The 22,015-nt window shown below is 35.9% G+C and overlaps 1 protein-coding gene across 2 annotated transcripts in view; it reads right to left on the minus strand.

Moving 5' to 3' along the window:
* RAVER2 (ribonucleoprotein, PTB binding 2) overlaps positions 1-22,015 on the minus strand; it is a 98,226-nt gene that overhangs the window by 52,185 nt on the left and 24,026 nt on the right. For both annotated transcript variants that reach the window (XM_031465306.2, XM_031465305.2), the window contains exons 3-6: positions 16,722-17,191; positions 13,922-14,113; positions 7,624-7,750; positions 776-861 (exon numbers count right to left, since the gene is read on the minus strand). In XM_031465306.2, the coding sequence (XP_031321166.2) occupies positions 776-861; positions 7,624-7,750; positions 13,922-14,113; positions 16,722-17,191 (875 nt within the window). The remainder of the gene's footprint in view (positions 1-775; positions 862-7,623; positions 7,751-13,921; positions 14,114-16,721; positions 17,192-22,015) is intronic.

The following is a 22,015-nucleotide window of genomic DNA, read 5'->3' on the forward strand; positions in this document are numbered from 1 at the left end:
GACTATGAATATTTTGTTCAGTGTTGTAGCCTCAATGACTAGCAGAGTGTTTAGTACATGTCAAATTTCCAATAAAATATGTTGAGAAAATGAATGAATAAAGACTCTATAATGTACAAGGGCCTATGTTAGATCCTAAGAATGAAAAATAAATAAAGGATAGACCTCTTCCTTAAAAAGCTGGGTTTAGAAACAGACATTCATTCATTCAACCTACAACAAACATCTAGTATGTGTGAGGTTTGATTTGTAATTAGGCTTCAATACAGATACACCTGAAATGGTACCTGAATACAGTGGGTAATGTTTATCTCCAATATTATGGATATTTATATATACAAACACATTTTAAAATATTTATCTGAAAAAGGTAAGAAAATAGTTTTACTCTCATAAATACAGGAATTATTTTTATAACACTGATTTAATTTTAAGATATAAGAGTTAATGTTCATTTATTTTTTTCTTTCTGTAAATACTTTAAGACCACATAAGACTTGTTTTGAGCTACTCATTCCTAGAAAAACATACCACAAAATATACCTCTTCCCTTCTTAATGCCCTGCAAATAAGAACCAATAAATGTAAGTATGCTGCTTTGATTTGCTTAATGTGATCTGCTATGCTTTTTAAGTTCTATTTTTATGCAGCTATATTTATTAATAAGGACTTAAAAAAATACTCATTTAACTTCTTGAGAACTTAAAGTGTTAAGAACAAACAAAACATTCACTCCGAACGTTGGATGCTTCAGTGCTCAGCGCTCTTTATATACCTGATGTGCTTTATTCAAATGTAAAAATGCAGGGGAGACGGACGGATTCATCAGATGTGGCAAGCTGTGAGGTGTTCCAAGAACTGCTTTAAGGAAACAAAAGTAAACATTTAACTTTATGATATATATGGAATTAAAAATAAATAAAACAAACTCCAAAAAGGGTAAATGGCTATTTCTTCAAATTTTTAACAAATTCATTGGAAGTTCAATGATTTACTGACCTTTTCATTGTACAAAAAGTGACAGGCTCCTTTCCTTGTGACTCAACCCTGAAATTTGATTTAAAATTCCAACACCTGTCTTAACGGTAAAATACCAAAGCTAGCCTTTCTTTAGTACTTAGTGCAAGAAAACTAATTCCATCTTTTAATAAGTATAGTACTAATTGAACCCATATTATTTGCTGAATATTTTTGTTAGGTATTTGGGGTATTTTGGCATGGGGTCAGAATAGAGGGGAAAGAACAAGACACAATCCTTGTCCTTAAAGCTTATAATCCAATTGAGAAGAGAATATTTGTATATTTTTAAAATATTTATATAAAAACAAAAGAAACAATACTGTACATAGTCAATAAGAGGAATAAATGGCAACCATACTCTTTCAAGTCTGTATAAGAGTATAAATACAGAGTACACATCAAAAGATATATTTTCAAAATAGATAATATACAGGGGGGAAAAAAACCCATGAAATAGAAAATATATGAAGCAACTTCATCTAATTATTAGATGGAAATAGTCATAATATACAAAATTCTCTAGCAATACAATAGTTAATTAGAATCATGGAAGGTCAGGCTTAGGAAGGACTTCAAGAAGCATATAATCCTATGATCAAACATATTTGAAATTTATAAATAGTATCTTTTGTACAAGTACATCCCATGCTTTAAAAACTGCATTTTAAGTTTTTGTTACTTGTTGAGGCAATCCGTTACATCTTTGGAAAACTGACCATTAGAAACTACTTTCTTTAGAATGAATCAGTTTCACCATAGGTGGTGGAAAGATTAAATCATTAGGATAAGTTGCTTACAAAGGAAGACATTGTTCATTAGGAAAGACGGATAAAGACGGTCATTTCATAATGATAGAGGGATCAATTCATCAAGAGGATGCAGAAGTCTTAAGTGTCTGTGCACCAAATAATAAAGCTTCAAAATATATAAAGCAAACATTTCTAGAACTGAAAGGAAAAGTAGACAAATCCACAATTACAGCTAGAAATCAACACTACCTCCTCTCATTTTTCAGTCACTGTATTTTGTTATAAAGTATTAAATATATTTTCATAGCTCTTAAAGAATACAGTATTTCCCAGTTTAAAACAATCAGAATTAAAACACTCTGAAAATGTCCAGTCTCACATCTAACTGCCCTTACCCTTAGATCTTGGCTAGGTCTCCTACTAAGCCTCATTCCTCCCCCTCACTAACTGACAGAACAAGTTGACTGGAAATCAGTAAGGGTAAAGAAGACTTGAACAACACTATCAACCAACAATATACACAAAGGATTATAATACAGCATGACCAAGTGTGATGTATCCTAGGAATAAAAGATTAAACATTCAAAAATCAATCAATACAATTCATCAAGATGAATCAATACAATTCATCAAAAATAAAAAAGCCACATATAATGATCTCAATCAATGGAGAAAAGCATTAGACAAATTTTGGTAATTATCATAATAAAATTTCTCAGTAATATAGGAACAGAAGAAAAAGTTCCCAGCTTGAAAAAGGAAATCGGGGGGGGGGGGGGGGGGCTATAGCTAACAAGGTATTTAATAGTAAAAGAATGAATGTTTTCTATGTAAAGTCAGGAACAAGACAAGGATGTCCACTCTCACCAGTTCAATGTACAAATTATGCTGGAATTTCTATCAACTGCAATAAAGGAAGAAAAAGAAGTAAAAGGCAAAGGAAGAAGTAAAACTGTGTTTATTTGTAGATGATATAATTGTTTATACAGAAAATCCTAAGGGAAAAGCCTATTAGAAATAATATGCAAGACTGCAGGATATAAGATAAATACACCAAATCAATTGTACTTCTATATGTTAGCAACAACAGAAAATTGAAATTTAAAAAGCGATACTATTTAAAATAGTATCAAGAGTATATAAAGAACTCAGCAACAAAAAGACACACAATCCTGTTTAAAAATGGGCAAAGAATTTGATCAAGCATTTCCCCAAAGAAGACATAAAAATAGACAACAAGCACGCAAACAGATGCTCAACATCACTAGTCATTAGAGAAGCTCAAATCAAAACCATGATGAGTTGCCAGTTTATTCTTATTTGGATGGCTGTAATTAATAAAAAACAACAAAGAAACAGAGCCTATGAAGATATGGCAAAATTAGATCATGTGTATACTGCTATGGGAATGTAAAATGGTACAGGCACTCTGAAAAAGTCTGGTAGCCCCTCATCAGGTTAAACATAGAATAACCAAATAACCCACCAATTCTATTCCTAAATATATACCTCCAAAAGAATTGAAAACAGATATTCAAATACTTGTATATGAATATTCATAGCAGCACTCTTTGCAAGAGTCAAAAGGTGAAAACAACTCAAATGTCCATCAAAGGACGAATGAATAAGTAAAACGCAGTATATGCATACAATGGAATATTATTCAGCCATAAAAAGGAATGAAGTACTGGACACTGATGGTGAGAATGTAAAATGGTTCAACCACATCAGAAAACAGTTGGGAGAGTGTCTTGTAACTTAAACATACATCTACCATATGACCCAGCCATCCTACAGCTAGATCTTTACCCAAAATAAATGAAAGCATAAGTCTACATGAAGACCAGAAACAAATGTTCACAGCAATTTTATTTGTAATGACCCCTAACAGCCAATAATCTAATGTTCAACAAATCAGTGAATATGCAATTTGAAGAATGAAATATTTCTCGGCATTAAAAAGAAAAAAACTATTGATACATGCAGCAACGTGTATGAATCGCAAAATAATAAGCCAAGGGAAAGAAGCCAAACAGCACATACTGTGTGATTCCGTTTATATAAATTTCAAGAAGACACAAACTACTCTATAGTGACAGAAAGCAAATCAGTAGTTTCCTGGGGGTGGGGGGAGGAGTGGGTTAGAGGCAGAAGGAAAGTTCTGAGAATAATGAAGATGTTCATTATTCTGATTACAAAGATAGTCTCACGGGTTACGCATATGTCAAAGCTTACCAATTCGTACAATTTAAATATGTGCAGGCGAACGTGCAGTTATACCTCAATAAAGCTGTTAAAAACACAATTTAGACCATAAGTAATTATATACCAGTTAAAATTTAAAATAGACACACACATATAGAGAGAAAGACATCTAGAATGTTTACATTATATATTTCTAAGGTAGTGAAAGGTCTGGATTGAAGAGAAAAGATCAGTACGGTCAGAGAAACATAATCAAAGTGGGTGTGGGAGGAAGATCAACCTGATGGTGGTGCACAGGTTAGATGACAGCAAAGACCAACAAGAGAAGTACTTAGAAATTTACAGACTAGACCATACGTAACAAGGTATGTACAAACTCTGCAACAGTGAGGTAAAGGAAGGAGATTTTTTTTTTTGAGGGGGGAGATAATTAGGTTTATCTATTTATATTTAGAGGAGGTACTGGGGATTGAACACAGAACCTTGTGCATGCTAACATCCTCTACTACTTGAGCTATTATACCCTCCCCCCTAAAGAAGGAGTTTAATCAGTGAACAATATTTGAGTGTTTTTCACTACAAATAGCAGTTCTGTTCTAGGCACCTGAGATGAACAACACAGATAAATCTTTGCTGTTATGGGGTCTCCTCTCTTCTAGTGGAAGAGAGAGACAATAAACAAGTAAATATGTGTCCGTTACTTGGAAAAATGATACAATGACAAAACAGTAGAGCAAGGGTTTAAATACAAAATATCATATATGCATAACCCAGAGATACTGCAGGTTTGGTTCCAGGCTGCTCGGATAAAGTGATTATAGCAATAAAGTGAATCATACAATTGTTTTGGTTTCCCAGTGCATATACAAGTTACATTTATACTACACTATAGTTTATTAAGTGTGCAAGAGCATTATGTCTAAAAAAACAATATATATACCTCAAATTAAATATGCTAAAAAATGCTAACCATCATCTGACAAATAACTGTTGCCACAAACTTTCAATTTGTAAAAAACAGTATCTGTGAAGCACAATAAAATGAGGCATGCCTGTAGATATATATTATACAATATAAACAATTATAGAGAATTATGACTTTTTATAATTATTTTTGTTTGCTCAGAGGCCTCTGTGAAGTTTAGGATATAGTAAGGGATGTAGTTAAGATATACTAAAGGACGTAGTAAAGGAAAAACAAATGGAACTTATTAATAGTTTGTCTTTCCTGAACACCAAGAAACTTTCCGTACATTCTCCGGAAGCTTTCCATCTGTCCAAGGGAGGTATTTAATCCTCTTCCCCTGCCATTCCACACAATGAGAAAACCACCTGTGTGATACTGACACATCTTCCTTAAAATTGTCAAAGTAGTACAACAATAAAAAAAAAAAAAAGCATAATCTCGCATGATCATACATCAATCCGAGTGGAAAGGCAGAGTGGAGAATACATATCTTAGATGAAAAGAAGAGACAAAAATAATTTGGGGGAAAAGTTACTTAAGACAACCCAGAGCCCAAAGGTTTGGATAATACATTCTAAAAGACCCAAGTGTAATATCCTTATTTAAACACTGATACAATCTTGAACTGCATTAACAGAAACATAACGATCATAAGAAGGAAATCCAACTGCATTCTGTGCTGATTAGAACCCATCTGTGGGATAAATTCACATCTGTATACACCGTATTTCAGGACAACCCAGAAACCTAGGTTTATCTACAAGAGGACAATTTGTTGGGGGGCTCTAGAGAGCATATACTATGACATGTTATGGAAAGTCAAATACAGAACTATAGTCTACAAAGAGGTAGAAAATGTGTAGAAAGCAAATATTAGAACTGTTATTTATATTTACTTTCATCTTAAAAATAAAAATATTAGGCTTGATCATTTCTTAATATATGGGCTGCATTTTAAATACATGAATGCATTCATATAATTGACACAGAAGTGATACATACACTGCATATATTGGGGCTCTGCTAAAAATATATTTTCCTGATAGAGCTGCACAGTCAAAAATAAATAAACAATAAGAGACCACTGGTCTGGAGAATAGAAGACAAAGAAAATCAAAGAAGACTATGGTTTCGTAATAGTTGTCTTCAAATATTAGAAGGCTTCTCTTATGGAAGCAACAGATTAATTCTGTGCTTCTTCATAGGGAGAACCAGAATAAGCGGGTAAAAGTTTTAGGAATTACCATCCACTATAAGGGAAGAACCTTTTAATATGTATAAAAAAGAATTTAACTGGTCTTTGTCTCTGGAAGGAAAACTCTAAATCCTTGGAATTTCCCAAGTGATCGAAGCGTCTTTGTTATGTTAATGAGGTGACTCCTGGTGGGCCCCTAGATAGCTTCAGGAGGGTTGGGGTTTGAGCTATGTGGTATCAGCCTGACCTTCTGACCTCCCGGGAGAGGAAGGGGGCTAGAGGTAGAGTTGAGTAACATGGCCAGTCTTACCTACATAACAAAACCCCAGTAAGAACTCTAGACACCAAAGTTAGGTCGGTAGAGACAGCTGGCTAGTGAACACACCGGTGCCGGGCGGCAGGTGTGCCCCAGCCCCACAGGGAAAGAACAGGAAAGCTCCGTACCCGGGACCCACCTCCCCTCCCCGGGGCTAGCCCGAAGCCTCTAGATTAGGCTGTTTCTGAGTTACATCCCTCATAACAAAACTGTACTCGTTAGTGTAGTGCTTTCCTAAATTCTGAGAGCCCTTCTACCAAATTATTGAATGTGACGAGGGGTCGCAGGAACCTCTAAATTTGAAGCCAGTTAGTCAGAAGTGTAGGCGGCCAGGGGACCTCCTGAACTTGTGGCTGGTGTCTGAAGCAGGGGCAGACCCGCTGGGGAGTAAGCCCTTATTTGTAGGATCTGTGCTAACACCAGGTAGTTAGTTGGTGCTAGAATTGAACTGCAGAATACTAGTCGGCGTTAGACTAGTTGGGGAGGAAGCAAAATAAATGTATTTATTCTAAATATTTGTAATCTAAAGCTTAGTGTTGAATATAGGCATTCATTTCCTCATAATGGTAAAATACACATCTTTTGTATGTACAATTAGTTGTGCATTTCAGAAGGTAAATAAATCTTTCTCAGAGAAAGAATACTAAATAGATATTTAATGTATGCTAACATTATAAAAATTTCCATGACACTCAGCAAATAATAATGTTTTGGTCATTTTCTACAAAGTGAAACAATCTTATAATAAAAAGGAAAGGTAAGCTCAGAGAGGAAACAGAACTTAAGCACTTTCCATCAAAGTGACTCTGCTAAAAATGTTACACAGAGAAGTATCATATCCTTTGTTAATATAGGCTGTAACAATATAGTGCGTTATTTATTACCTTATTAATCCATATGTAACCTGGTCTATAAATTGACGTCAACTAGTAACTCAACTGAAGGTTTAATATTTAATATTTATTTATACTTAAAAAATAAAGCCAGAGCAGTTTTTAATCTACCAAAAATAGTCAAATATAATATCATCTTGGATTATTAATTAAAATTCACTGATAAATTCTAGAAAAAAATAAATATTTTTGAACTAATTTAAATGTTTTTTCACGTAAAACAGCACGATTAACTTCATGCCGAAGTTCCATGTTTAATCAGCACATGTGATGTTTACCTGGTTTAACAGTCCGCCCGCAGAGCTGGGGTTGAAGGAGAACTTGTAACATGGCAGGGTTGTTTAAACTTTTCATAATTTGCACTGGATTTGGCTCTGGAAGTAAGCCCTTTTGATTACTGTGCATCTTCAATGAATACAGAAACAGAAAACATTACAACAAGGATAAGCACAAAGATGAAATTTTAAAGGTTTTTTCTTTTTTTACAGAAATTCTCATTTATCTGATAAGATCTATTCTATGATAAACAATTTGCTTTACATTATATACTTGTATATATTCCACCATAATTCCTAATTATGTTAAGACATTCTACCATTCAACGATACACTGAAATCCTCATAGAATGTCCCAGTTAAACAGAAATTGGCTTTAAGAGGACTAACAATAGCAAGATAAATCTCTTCATATAAGTAGAAAGATATCAAGAGAATCTGAATTTAGTAACAGAGACATAACTTGCTGATACAATATGAATACTTTGATACCATACAGGACCTTTACTATAATGCTGATCTAAAGTTTAATAATGTGAGTTGCTTACAAACCAACCTTTTCTTATAATAAAGATCTTTGTTTCCATAGCTTAATCCTCTAACATGAGACAAAGATGAACTGGCCTTACATACATGTAATTGGGTAGCTTCTTAAAAACATGAAATTGTTTTGTTTTAAAATACCAGCCTGATAGATGAGAATATTAATATAATGATATGAAAGGAAAAGTATAAATTTCCAGCCAAGAGAACTGACAAGGACAACTGGATTCTCTCTCTCAACCCAGACTGAAAAACTGAGAGAAGAGGGTGATGGATCTGAGAACCTGACACAAAACCCCGGGAGCAATCCCTGGACAGACACAAGGTAGCACAACAGAGAGTGTGAGAGAGCCTGGAGCCCCAGACCGGGTACTTCAGGGAAAAGCCTTTTATTTTTAACTATGTTTCCCCCTCCACATATCATCTAGGGATCATGGCTTTCCTGACCAGCACGAGGCAGGAAAACAGCAGCATCAGTCCACGGCAGCCATAGGACCGATGAATTAGCAGCAGGGTGGCACGCAAACTCAGAGACAGTGGGGACCACGTGGCACTAGGTGCAGGCACCAAGAACTTCCTTCCCACTCTCTCCAGCCATTTCCAGTTCCTTCCTCCCGCAGTATTGGGTAGAGGGGTTGTAACTGAGGCAGACAGAACTTGGAAAAGAGCAGGGCGGGGAGCAGAGATTAAGGAGACTGTCTAAGGTGCAGCGTTGCCTGGCTGGGGTGGGATAAAGGGCTGTGATCAAGGCAGAGGCTCTTGGCCCTAGGTCCTTACCTGCCTTTCCTACACCCTCACTAAGGCCAGGCTTTACTCTTCTTGTCCACCCTCCACCCCCTTGACCTCTAAACATTCACATACAAGGAAGCTGACCCTTGCCTCCACCAAAAGAAATACATATTCACAGAACAAAATAACTAAATAGCTGGACAATGTAGCCACAAAAAATAAAGGCAACAAACTGAAGCACCTGTAAGAGGTAAAGCAGAATTAAAGGATAGGAAATAGTAAGAATGTTAGATAAACATAACAGACATACTAAAGAAGATAACACATTTTTATCAGTAACACGAAGCAAGGACAAGCAGTTATAAAGAACAACTGCTCAGAAATACAAAGCATGACAAACATAGCTGCTGGGAACAGTAGCAGCAGCCATCACTTACACTCTCATCTGGCACTGCTCTAAGCATGTGCCATGGATTAGATCACTCAATGCTCCAAAACAACTCTACAGGGTTAGTATTATTACCCCCATACTGTAGTTGAGGAAACTGCAGAAACATATAAAGCATTATTCATAACCTCTACTCTGTGCTTTAACAGATAGGTTAAACAGTAGAATATATGTGACTGAAAAACAAAATAGGGATCTGAAAGGTCAGGTCAGAGGAAGTACCCAGGATATATGAGCAAAGGATAAAGAAATGGGAAATGCAAACAAAACAAAGCATGGAAATGAGAAACGCAAAATAAAACAAAAGAGAACACCAAGGCAACAAAGAGACTAGAAGTCTTAACATCTGTCTAACAGGAGTCCCTGAAGGATTAGGAAAGAAAGGCAACTTCGAAGAAATAATGGCTGAGAATTTCCCAGTATTAAAGAAAACTTAAAGTCCACAAAAGGAAAGGGTTTAGAGTATTCCAAATATGATGTAGAAAACCAACACATGTAGTCACATTTTTTTGGTGTGAAATTTAAGAACATCAAAGCAAACAAAACAAACAAACAAAAATCTAAAGCTTCCAGTGAGAAAGAACATATATCAACAAAAAACCAAGAAGCAGACTAATATCATCTTCACTCTCAAAGCATCAACACTGGATTCAAGAAGGCAACAAATTAATATTTTCAAAGTATTACCAAAAAAAACCTTTGAATCTAGATTTTTATATTCAGCTAAACTATTACTTAAATATGAAAAAGAAATTAAAAATATTCCAAGCCACAATCTCATTTTTTTTTTTTTACTATATGAACATCCTTTCTCAAAATGATGAAAGAGAATAAATGCATGCTGATGTTACATGATACATGGAAATTAAAGAATGTAATATCACAGTTAATTTTAAATCTTGTACACAAAAGTCAGGATCATAAAAACAAACTAACAAACAAAAATATTCAAGGCAACCCTAAAGTAAAAATGTGGACACCACTATGGTGGTAGGTGGTAGACAGGAAGGAAGGAGGACAGAGTTTAGGATGAGTTAAGCGGGAAGAAATACGGGTCAACCTAGGGGGGCTAATAAGCTAGGAACACTCACCAAGAGGATAAAATTGAACATACCACTCTCAAAGCAGAAGAAGGAAATTTTAATCTATCTAATAGTAGATGGGAAATAAAGGGAAAAATATAGTTAAAAGAAAGCATGACAAGTGTCGGCAGGAATGTGGAGAAAAGGAAACCTAGTGTGTATTGGTGAGAATGTAAACTGGTGCAGCCACTATGGAAAACAGTACATAAATTACTTTAAATTTAAAAAGTACAAAATATTAAAAATAGAAATACTGTATGATCCAGCAATTCCACTTCTGTGTATTTATCCAAAGAAAACAAAAACATTAACTCGAAAAGATACATACCCCTCCATGTTCACCACAGTATTATTTACAATAGCCAAGATACAAAAACAACCCAAGTGTCCATCAATGGATGAGTGGATAAAGAAAAGGTGGGGTGTATATGTATACAGACAATGAAATATTATTTAGCCGTAAAAAGACTGAAATCTCACCGTTTGTGACAACATGGATGGACCTTGAGGGCATTATGCTAAGTGAAATAAGTCAGACAGAGAAAGACAAATACTACATGATCTCACTTAAATGGAGAATTTAAACAAAAACAAAACCAAGCCCATAGATACAGAGAATAGATCAGTGGCTGCCAGAGGCAGGGAGGAGGGGAGGATGAATGAAGTGGGTAAAGGACATCAAAAAGTACAAACTGCCAGTTATAAGATAAGTAAGTCTTGGGAATGTAATATACAGCATGGTAACTCCAGTTCATAATACTCTGTTGCATATTTGAAGGCTGCTAAGAGAGACCTTACAAGTTCTTGTTACAAAAAAAAATTTTTTAATTATGTATCACGATGGATATTAACTAGAATTACTGTGGTGATCATTTCACAACATATACAAATACTGAATCATTAGTGTACACCTGAAACCTAATATAATGCTGTATGTCAATTATATCGCAATTTAAAAAAAGTGTATCAGAAGAATAGTTTTATAAAAATTTCTAAGTGGCTATTAACTGAAAAAAACTATCAATTAAGCTAAAAGGACAGTATCACAAAAATATGAGACAGTCATAAAATTTATGACACATAGGCATAGAATTAGTTACAGAAGTAAACTTATTTTAAATAGGTTTATCAGAAAACAATCTTGGGGGAGAGTATAGCTCAGTGGTAGAATGCATGCTTAGCATGCAAGAGGTCCTGGGTTCAATCCTGAGTACCTCCATTAAAATAAACAAATCTAATTACCTACCCCTCTTAAAAAAATTTTTTTTTAAAAAGTGAGTTAAAAAAAGAAAAAGAAAATGATCTAGGTTGGAAACAAAAGAGATAAATATTAATATCAATAAAGATGGGGGGAAAGAGTAATTCCAAAGAAGAAAGGAGCAAGGAAACTATAAACAGCAGAAATAAGCAAGGAAGAGAAAAAAATCAAAATAATGAGCAAAACAAAAGCCATTTCTTTGAAAAGCAAAACAGATAGCTTGCAAGACTGATCAAGAAGAAAAAAGAAAATGCAAATAAATAAAATATACAATGAAAAAGAGGAGTATATATGACAAATTTTAAAACTAAAATTTTATAAGTAGCTATGTGCCAATAAATTTGAAAACTTAGACAAAGTGGATAAATTTATATGATATAATCAAATGCCAAATATAGCATATAGAGAAAAATAAAAGTAATATATCTAATATCCATGAAAGAAACTTGACTAGTAATCATTATTTTCTCTCTGGAAGAGGTTCAAGGACTAGGTCTATGCGGTTTCATAGATGAGAACTTTCAAACTTTCAGGAACAGATAACCCCTATTTTATACGAATTGATCCATGAAACAGAAAGAAAAAGAGGAGGGGAAGAAAAAAAACACTTAAATTATTTGATGAGGTCAGGGTTCTCTTGATTCCAAAATTAAGTGAAAATGGCTCTCATATTTCTATAAAGTAGGGGCCACGATCACCTGACAGAAAGAAGGACAAACATAGGAAGAGTGAAGATCTGAGACAGGTGCTGCACAAAATGGAGAGGAGTGGCTGACAGGAGATGAGCTAAGTTTTGCTGGGGAATCAGCTATAAACGTATGTCAGACGTTTGATGGGGCACCACGTCACCTATTCGTTTGTTTTCCTCCAAGAGGACAGGGTGCGCTGGCTACAGAAGTGAGTGACTGGATGGATTCAGGATTGGAAACAGCAAATTCAACCCAACAAAGAGACAACATAACCAGAGGCTGTGAAATTGATGGTGAAAGGCTGGCTGAGGCCGTCAATTACGCAAGCAAGGATATGAGTACGACCTGCCTTCAGGACAAACTAAGAAAAGGGGAGAGGGCATCCAGGACCACAAGTGAGGTCAAAGATAAGAGGAGGAGGACGAGCGATATGAGAGAAGCAACTCACGACAACCTCCCATCGGCACCCCCGCCACCCCGCGATCACCCCTCTCTCCCGTTCATCTACAAACCCTTTTCAGACTATGTGATCGCTTGATGTCTTAATTCAGGTTCTTTCAATGCCTTGATGATATGCTTCAAAGTCCTCTATGGGATCTATAAACTTGAACTTGCTGCTCAAGTTCAATCTAAACTCTGAGTGCAACAGCCCTCCCTCCATTGACAGCAAGCTACCACCTCACCACACGTCTCTATACACTCGGTCTACCCAGACCACTCACCACTCTTCCAGCATCAAAATTGACCTCATACTACTTACTGCTCAAAAGGTTTTGTCGCAGCCAGAGGGTGACCGCTTTCTCTCTCTGCTTAGGGTTGCCAGATTTAGCAAGTAAAAATACAGGATGCCCAATTAAATTTGCATTTCAGATAAGCAATGAAAAAATTTTAATGTAAGTATATCTCATGCAAAATTTGTATTTATATGGCAATCCCATCTTCCACTCCCATCAACACATTTCAAAATCATACTTTGTCACACTCAAATGTCTCCTTCATCCTGATGTCTTCCTTGATCCCCTCAAAGTGTATTCCTTCCTTCATTTGCTCAGTGGGCATTTACTATGCTAAGTGCAAGGAGTGAAAACTGGGAAAAAGGAATAGTCTCTATCTGCAAGGAACTTCTAGACTAGAGAGGTAGAGAGAGGAGAAAGCAGACAGCTCCAATAAAGATGTGAGCGCAATGTGCTACGTGTGTGCCACTGAGGCCCACACCTTCCTCTGCTTCTACTGTGGATACTTATAAACACTTTTTGAAAAGAGGGGCACTCAAAACTTACAGAACAGAAACTCAAACTTTACTGAATAAATGAAGTTCCCTCAAGATTTTTTCTTGAGATAAATACACTTTACTAAACACAATTTCTTTTGTATTAACTCCTGGCTTGATTTGGCAGAGGTACCATTTAGCCAACTTTAAAAAAAAAAAAAAAAAAGGAAGAATGTCTTTATGTAATGGAAATATAATGAAGGTCCAATCAATGGTCAACTAGTCTGGATACATTAAAATACTACTTGAATTTACCTATATCCTGAAATAGAACAAACTTACCACGCGCTGAGCTGCTATCAACGCTGCTAATGTACTCCGCCCTGGTGCTCCTGGGGCACAGAAGGAAACTTGAACTTTGCTTCCCTTGATTGTCATACCATCGGCTGCCTGCTGAACCTCCTCAGCGTGCTCTGCAGTGCTATATTCAACCACCGCAAAGCCACCCACGTAACTACCTTCATCCTGTGCAAGCTGATGTAACACATTTATTAAAAGGGGAATTCTAATACTTAGAAATATTTATTTACAAGCATGTCATCTATAAATTCAAGGACAAATGTTTCAGAGCATGATACTAGTGAAAATCATGTATACATTCTTTCTGAAAATAAAAGTTTACCAGTTGGGTAGATGCAGTGCTTCCAGAAGATGGGAAGGTAAGTAAGATTCTGTCAAGTTTCCTTTTACTTCTTTGAATCTCTGATTTATTTTAAAAGCCAATGATCAAAGGATAACAGTCCCTTTATTTTAAGAAATACATATAACTGATAATTTATAGATAAATATGGGGATACAATAATTAAAACTTTCTCTAAAATAAATTCACCAGATACACAGATGATGAAACATGCTGAACAACTATTTAATCAGGTTTCTATGTCAAATAAAGTCTGTGTATGCAACTCCTATTTCAGTATTTTAGGCAGATCCCAGGAATCTGGTCAAGTATACCAAGCAAATCTGATTTAGGAAAACTGTGCCCCAGGTTTGCTTCTAATACCATATGCGGGATGCAACCTTTTTCTGAACATGCCCTAAGTAAATTCCCGCAATGCAGAACTCGATTTGTTTCCAGTTACCTACCTGAAAGAGTGTAAAAGAAGGCATTCAAGTCCTGGGTCTGTAAAGACTGGTACAAAGAGCAAAAGGAAGGACAAAACAAGACGCTAAAAGGTTTCTAAGTTCCGAACATGACACGTCCACGCTATAAAATGATATAGGTGGTAAAATTCAGCTTGATATGTCTTTAAGACACATCTACAACACTTCTACTTGGATTTGGCATCTCATAAATTGATATTATAATTAAATCATTTCTTATTGCTTTTTAGTTTCTTTTCTCCTTTTTGAAGACAAACTTTCTTCCACTTTCTTGTGCAGTTAGACCAAATTTTTATTTTCCCTTCACATTCTTCCTTCCTTTTAAAACTGTCCTCAAATGTCTTTTCCTCCATAAAAACTTTTTCCATTTACGTGGGAGAAAGGGAAAAATATCTATCTCTTCCAAACATTTCTCCTACAACTTCATTCCCTTCATAATCCAAACCAAATCTTAAAATCAGTTTTGTAAAAGCCATTAGTCCCTTTGGTCCCATCTGACCACAAGGTAGGAAGACTGTGTCTTCAACATAGTCTAAGTCAATCTACCAAGCAAAAGAGCCTGAGTTTAACAGAGCTACTGACAAAGGCTTTATCAATCTTTTGAAAAATTCTAAAACCTGTTCATTATTCCTGGTTCATTATAACCTTCATGCCAAATAAATTATACCATTTTAAGTCCACAGCATCAATCATTTTAAAGATGGCTATTTCAGTTCAATACGAGGGCCATTCAAATATATAATGGTCTGATTTATGATATAGTTCATTTTCTATTATTTTGAAATAGTTTAACAAAAGCTAAATGATCACTCACAAATATTGTAACAACCTTTTTTCTTTTTTTCAACCAGATGGAAAGCTAGACTAGATATGCTCTCAGGTCCCTTCCAACTCTGGGATTCATAATTCAAATACAATTTGTGATAAATGGTTCTTCCCCTCACTTTAGCTCCAAAGGTCTCAACTAAAGCTACAAAGAAGTATGCTTGGCCACAGGATATGAGTGTATAATTCTTAGTATTCAAGAACAGCATAGCAATAAGACAATCAACTTCCAGTAACTTAACAAAGATTTGATAAAAGATTTGTCACAAAATATTCTAATTTTTTGAAGCTCCTTGGGTAATTTCTCAGATGCTTATTATATTGGGATGGGGGAATATAAGAAAAGTTAAGATGGTAGCATTAATTTTAATTAATTAATTAGATATAAATAAAATATCCTCAACCCCCCAAATTTCTACTTCAATGTACTATTCAACAAATCTATGATTATAGAAAAATAAGGGTGAGGGAGAGGAAAGATGGGAGGCAAGACGGGAAGGAGTACAGGAGGAGAGGGGACAAGAGAGAAAGAATTTTGACAGGCGCTATAAAAATCTGTAATGGGAGGAGCTATAAACAGTGTATATTTTTGCCTACTTAGCAGAATATATTCAATTTTACTTGGATAAAGTCCTTACCTCTTGTCAGTTTTCAGGATCTTCTCTAAACGCCTCACTTACCCATGACCCCACTGAGAACAGAATTACACATTCTTCTTACACCTGTATTTTCTATTTTATCAATCTTCACACAGAATTTACAATTATTTGCTTACTTGTCAGTCTCTTCTACAAAACTGTGAGGTATTGAGAGAATATCTTTCTATTCTCTATATTTCTGATATTTAGCAAGATAGTGTCTGGCACAGAAAGGTGATAAAATCTGGATGGATGAATGGATTATTGCACAAATGGTTCAAGAATAGATGGAATGAAAAGACAGATGAGAAAGTGATGGATCTGCTAAGATATACTTAATTATATAAAAATAATATAGTTTGGACCATCAACAAAAGAAATTGATGTAAAATTTACCATGACATTAAAGTGTTCACTACAGACTACAGTAGAATTAGATTATCCATTGTGATATTCATATAGATACATATGCAGATATTTTTAAATCTGTCAAATGAGACCTTAAAAATACATACCTGGCAAAACACAGGTTTATGGATGCTGGAAAATAACTGCAACAGCTCCTCTGAATCCCTGTAGTCACTAGGGAGTTTATCTATACAAAGGCACTTAGAATGAATGAGCTCCGCGGCCAACAGATTAACATCCATCCACTGTGCAAAAAGAGCTGATGCCCCCAACTGTTTACCCAATAGCTCCAATCTAGCCTTTGCAGCAAAGTCCTTCTTCATGTATTCCACAAATCCATAGCCTTTGGAGTGGCCCGTAACTTCACTGTAGACCAGAAAACATCTTTCGACATTTCCATAAGCACGCACAAGTTCTTCAAATTCTTCTAATGTAAAAGAAGTGGGCAAGTTGGTAATACAGAGCAGAGCATCTGTTGGCTGGAGCTGGACTATTAAGTCTTTTCCTCGAAAAGAGTGTTGATGAAACATCTGAATTGCATTTTGGGCCTGTTCACCATTCAATAAGGTAACAAAAGCTGGAAGAAGATAAAATGAATGAGAGTTCTTTGAGTCAGTGTTTTCAAACTTTTTTGACAATAACCCACAGTAAGAAATACATTTTCTATCTGTGACTCAATAAACACATCCATATGTCTATTTCTGAAAGTATCAGGAGGTAACACTCCTACCATGTGCAATGCACTCTCATATTTCCTATTTCATTGTTTTACATGCTGACACACCCCCACTTAACTAATTTCATGACCAGTAACGCAAATAAAATGTATAAAAAGAATACTAGGAGTTCCACTATAAGATACCACAGTATTCTGGGGTGGGGGGTTGGTAATCTTTTCAAACTACATACAGATTTGTTATTTTTCCCCAATAACATATGATGCAAAATTTTGTGAACTTTTCCTTCCTCCCAGGGAGTTCTAAAAGATCCTGTTTGATAACAAGAAACTAAAAAAGACAAAACAAAGCAAAAAAAAAAGAATGCCCAGAAGAAGCCAATTCTTCCTGCAATTCATGTATATGTCTCCTTAAAATCAAATTAATTCCACTGAAACAACAGACACACATACATTTTGGTATGCATTTTGGATGAACAATATGGTATGAAAAGATCACAGGACTATGATACTGGACAAGTAGCTTAACTTTGAATCTTTGTAAACAAAAATCTGTCCCGTTGACCTAATGAAGCTGTTTCACCATTAAGCAACAAACACACATAACAATTTGTAAAATCTAAAACATGATACAAATATAGAGTTCTAAACCAATGAAGTGTCACACACACATGCATATCAGATAAAATGAAAATGTAGCCATATCAAAGTGTTTATCTGTTCTCATAAAGGCAAAGAATATAAAGATTTCAAGCAATAATGTAAGAAAAGTTGAAAGCCCCAACTAAAAGAAACAACACAGGCAAACCACAAATTACAAACACACTGCTCTCTCAACGTTCCTCCCTCCCTCTCCCTCTCTGGAACAACAAGTGGAGTTGCTCCATATGAGCATCCAGCTTATCCAAATGCATTGATAACAACATGGCAAATATGTACATAGCAAGAGAGAAAGAAGAGCTTAAATAGCATGGACAATCCTGCCTGTCACTTCAGTCAATCTGCTCTGCCCTCAGCTGGTCTCAGTGCCCATGTGGCTCTCAGACCGTATCTCACCACACAGTATGATGCTAACATTTAAAAGAAACATATTTTTTCATTTAACATGATCTCCACATACAGGGAAACTACTGACAAAGGAATAGCTAACTCTCCCAACCCCAGGGGGAAAAATGACTTTCCTGTGCTTATTGACAATATTTCTTGGTTTCCAGTATCCCCTTTTTAAAGGACTTGAGTTATTTTGATTCTATGCTTGTCTTCCCTTATGCTGACACAAAACATCATTTAACGATGTTTTGCTAAAACCAGCAAACAAGCCAATCAAATCAGCTCATATACTCATCAGTTCACATTTGGTTTGAAACTGTTAACCATTAACTTCCTTGATAAAGTCCTTCCTGATTTTCTTCATACCTGTCCAAGTATTCCTTCCTCCATTTCCTTTTGCTAGATTTTTCTATTCCACTAACACCTGTAAGGTGGCAATACTTAAGGTTCCCTCCTGGCAGAGTCACACACAGTGACACCTGTGTGACTGTACCCAGCAACTCTAAGCCATGAATCTCTCCTCTGTCTATGCCCTCTTTTCTCTGTGCACTCACATCTGTGCCCATTTATTCAGTCTCACATGCCAGGTACTGTGCTAGGCACTGGAAATGAGTTGCTGAACAAAACAGATCCCTTTCAACATAGAGCTCACAGCCCAACAGAGGATGACAGACATGACAGAGAGTCACAAGTGTGGTGTTACCAAAGCGGAAGTACCAGGGGCTGTGAGAGCAATTAAACAGAGCAAAATGGCCAGTCTGGGGGCTCAGAGAAGCCCCTACACCCCGTTAACTCTCAAGTCTATGTTTCTAATCCTCAGTTGCAAGCCACACATGACCAAATATAACTCGAGATCGTCGCCCTCTCCTTGCCATCCCCCTAAAATCCCCACGTTGCTCGTCTTCCTTTTACCTTAGCTGGCAGTGTCACCCTCACAAACCTGGGAGTTACCCTGGACCCTGTTTCCTTTACCTCCCACATAAAAGGAATCCCCAAGTTCTGGGCTTGAATCCATCCTCTTTTCTTTTCTTTTTTTTTTTAACCTTTTCTTCTTTTTAATCCTTTTCCCACAATGACAATAAAGTGATCTCTCAAAACCAGCTTAACTGTGTCTGTTTACTGCCTAAAATGCAATGGTTTGGTATCACCAATGGAGCCAAGTCTCAGGGCAGTCATCATGCCTCACCAGGCCCTTGGTGCTCCAACTCCAGCCTCGTTAACTGCCATACTTCCTTTCCCCACCACACTTCCTTATCTCCTAATACAAACACTGAGTTTTTTGTAGTTTTTTGCTCCCTAGGTATCAACTTGTTTCAAGCATCTATACATTACCATGTAATTCCTCTGCCTACAGGATCTCTCCCCATATTTTCAGCCACTCAAATATGTTAGTTGGCTTTTCAAATCCAGCCCAGGGATTAAGGCACCAGGACCTCCAGGAAGCCTCCCCTGATACACTCTTCCACTGAGAGTTAACCATTCCTTGTTTTACTACACAACTGTATCCTGAACCCTGATTGGATTATTGCACACATCACACTGCATTACGATCTATTTGTTCAGATGCCTACTATCCTACTAACTGTGAGCTCCTCCGGTTGCTAATGAATGTATCTCCATCAGCTACCACAATGTCAGGCACATAGCAGAGTAGGGTATCTTACAGTAGAATTTAGTTACTATAATGAAGCAAATTTAAACACCCAGGCAATAGGGAAAAGAGGTCATTGATTCTTTTCTTTAGCATCTTCTATTTCTTTCCAAGGCCACACATTCTCCAAAAAAAGTCCAATTTTTCCACACTGACTCTGTGGAAGTAGATGCTACTCTACAGAGAAAAGGCTGTAAGGGATTTGGAGATTAGTTCTGTTTCCATTTCCCCACCAAAATTTTAAAATGCAACAATTGGTCCCAATCCTTTCACAAGTCATAATTTTCTTTATTCTTTTGCCATAGCTTGCTCTTCTAATTAAGTATTGGGACATGGCCAGCATGTGAACACATTTTTTGTCAATGTATCCTATTTTAATACAAGTATTTCTTCTTATCTATAACAGAAAGAGCTAGTTTCAAAGTCACAGTTTATAACTAGAACTATCTTTCATCAATTTGTTATTATTTATTTCTTCAAGCACCACCACAGCTACTGCAATTCAAGGCAACGTCATTTAATACAACTACTGAGCTTCTTTGTTGTATTTTTCTAGTGGGTGTCCAGGCTTTGTAGAATTCATCTCTAACTTATCAGTTACCATCAAGGGATACTGACCTCCCTGTGTACAGTCTAAAAACTTTACAGCAGTATCCTTCCATTCCTCCCTTCCAATCTTTGTACTGTCATATTTTATTTCTACATGTGTTATAACCTTCACAATACAGTGTTATTATTCTCATTGTAAACAATTATCTTTTAAAGAAATCTGACTATTAATAAAACAGTCTTTACACACACAGAGACATCTGGTAGTCTTCATTTTTGTGTGTGTAGATCCAGAATTCCAACTAGCATCATTTTCTTTCTGCTTAAAGGACTTTTTAAAATACTTCTTGTATTTAGGTCGGATGGTAAAGAATTCTTTCAGCTTTTATATGACTGTAAAACATCTTTCTTCACCCTTATTTTTAGAAGATATTTTTGGTGAGTAACTAATTCTGTGGGATTTTTTTTGAGGCATAAATCAAATGACATTATATTAGTTTCAGGTACAGAGCTGATAATTCAATATTTGTATATGTTGTGAAATAATCACCACAATAAGTCTAGTTAACTTCCATTAGTTACAAAAACTGGGGTGGGAAGAATGAGAACTTTCAACTTTCTTAACAACTTTCAAATATGCACTACAGTATTATTAACTATAGTAACCATACTATACATTATGTCTCTATAACTTATTTATTTTATGACTGGAAATTTGTACCTTGAGACTCCCTTCACCCATTTCGCCTAAACCCCACCCCCAGCCTCTGGCAATGACCAATCTGCTCTCTGTATGTATAAACTCATGGGTTTTGTTTGTTTAGATTTCACCTATAAGTGAGATTATACAGTATTTGTCTCTGACTTATTTCACTTCGCATACTGCCCTCAAGGCCTACCCATATTGTCACAAATGACAAGATTTCTCTTTAAATATTCCACTGTCTATATATACCACATCTTCTTTAACCATTCATCCATTGGTAACCACTCAGGTTGTTTCCACGTCTTAACTATGGTAAACAATACTGAAATGAACATGGTAGTACATAAATCTTTTCGAGTTAGTGTTGTTTTCTTCAGATTAATACCCAGAAGTGAAACTGCTGGACAATATGGTAGCTTCAGTTTTAATATTTTGAGGGCACTCCATACCATTTCCCATAGTTGTTGCACCAATTTGCATTCCCACTAACAATGTACAAGGATTCTCTTTTCTCCACATCCTCTCTAAAGTGATTTCTTGTTTTAGTAACTATTCTAACAAGTGTCAGGTGACATATCATTGTCACTGTGATTTGCATTTCCCCAATGATTAATGATGCTGAGCATTTTTCCATGTATCTGTTGGCAATCTGTATGCCTATTTTGGAAACATGTTTATTCAGATCCTCTGCCAAGTTTCTAATAAGAATGTTTATTCTGCTGCTACTGAGCTGTATGAGTGCATTATATTATGGATGTTGGCCCTTTAT

Source organism: Camelus dromedarius, chromosome 14 (assembly GCF_036321535.1).
Source record: "Camelus dromedarius isolate mCamDro1 chromosome 14, mCamDro1.pat, whole genome shotgun sequence".
In the NCBI taxonomy this organism is placed as follows: Eukaryota; Metazoa; Chordata; class Mammalia; order Artiodactyla; family Camelidae; genus Camelus; species Camelus dromedarius.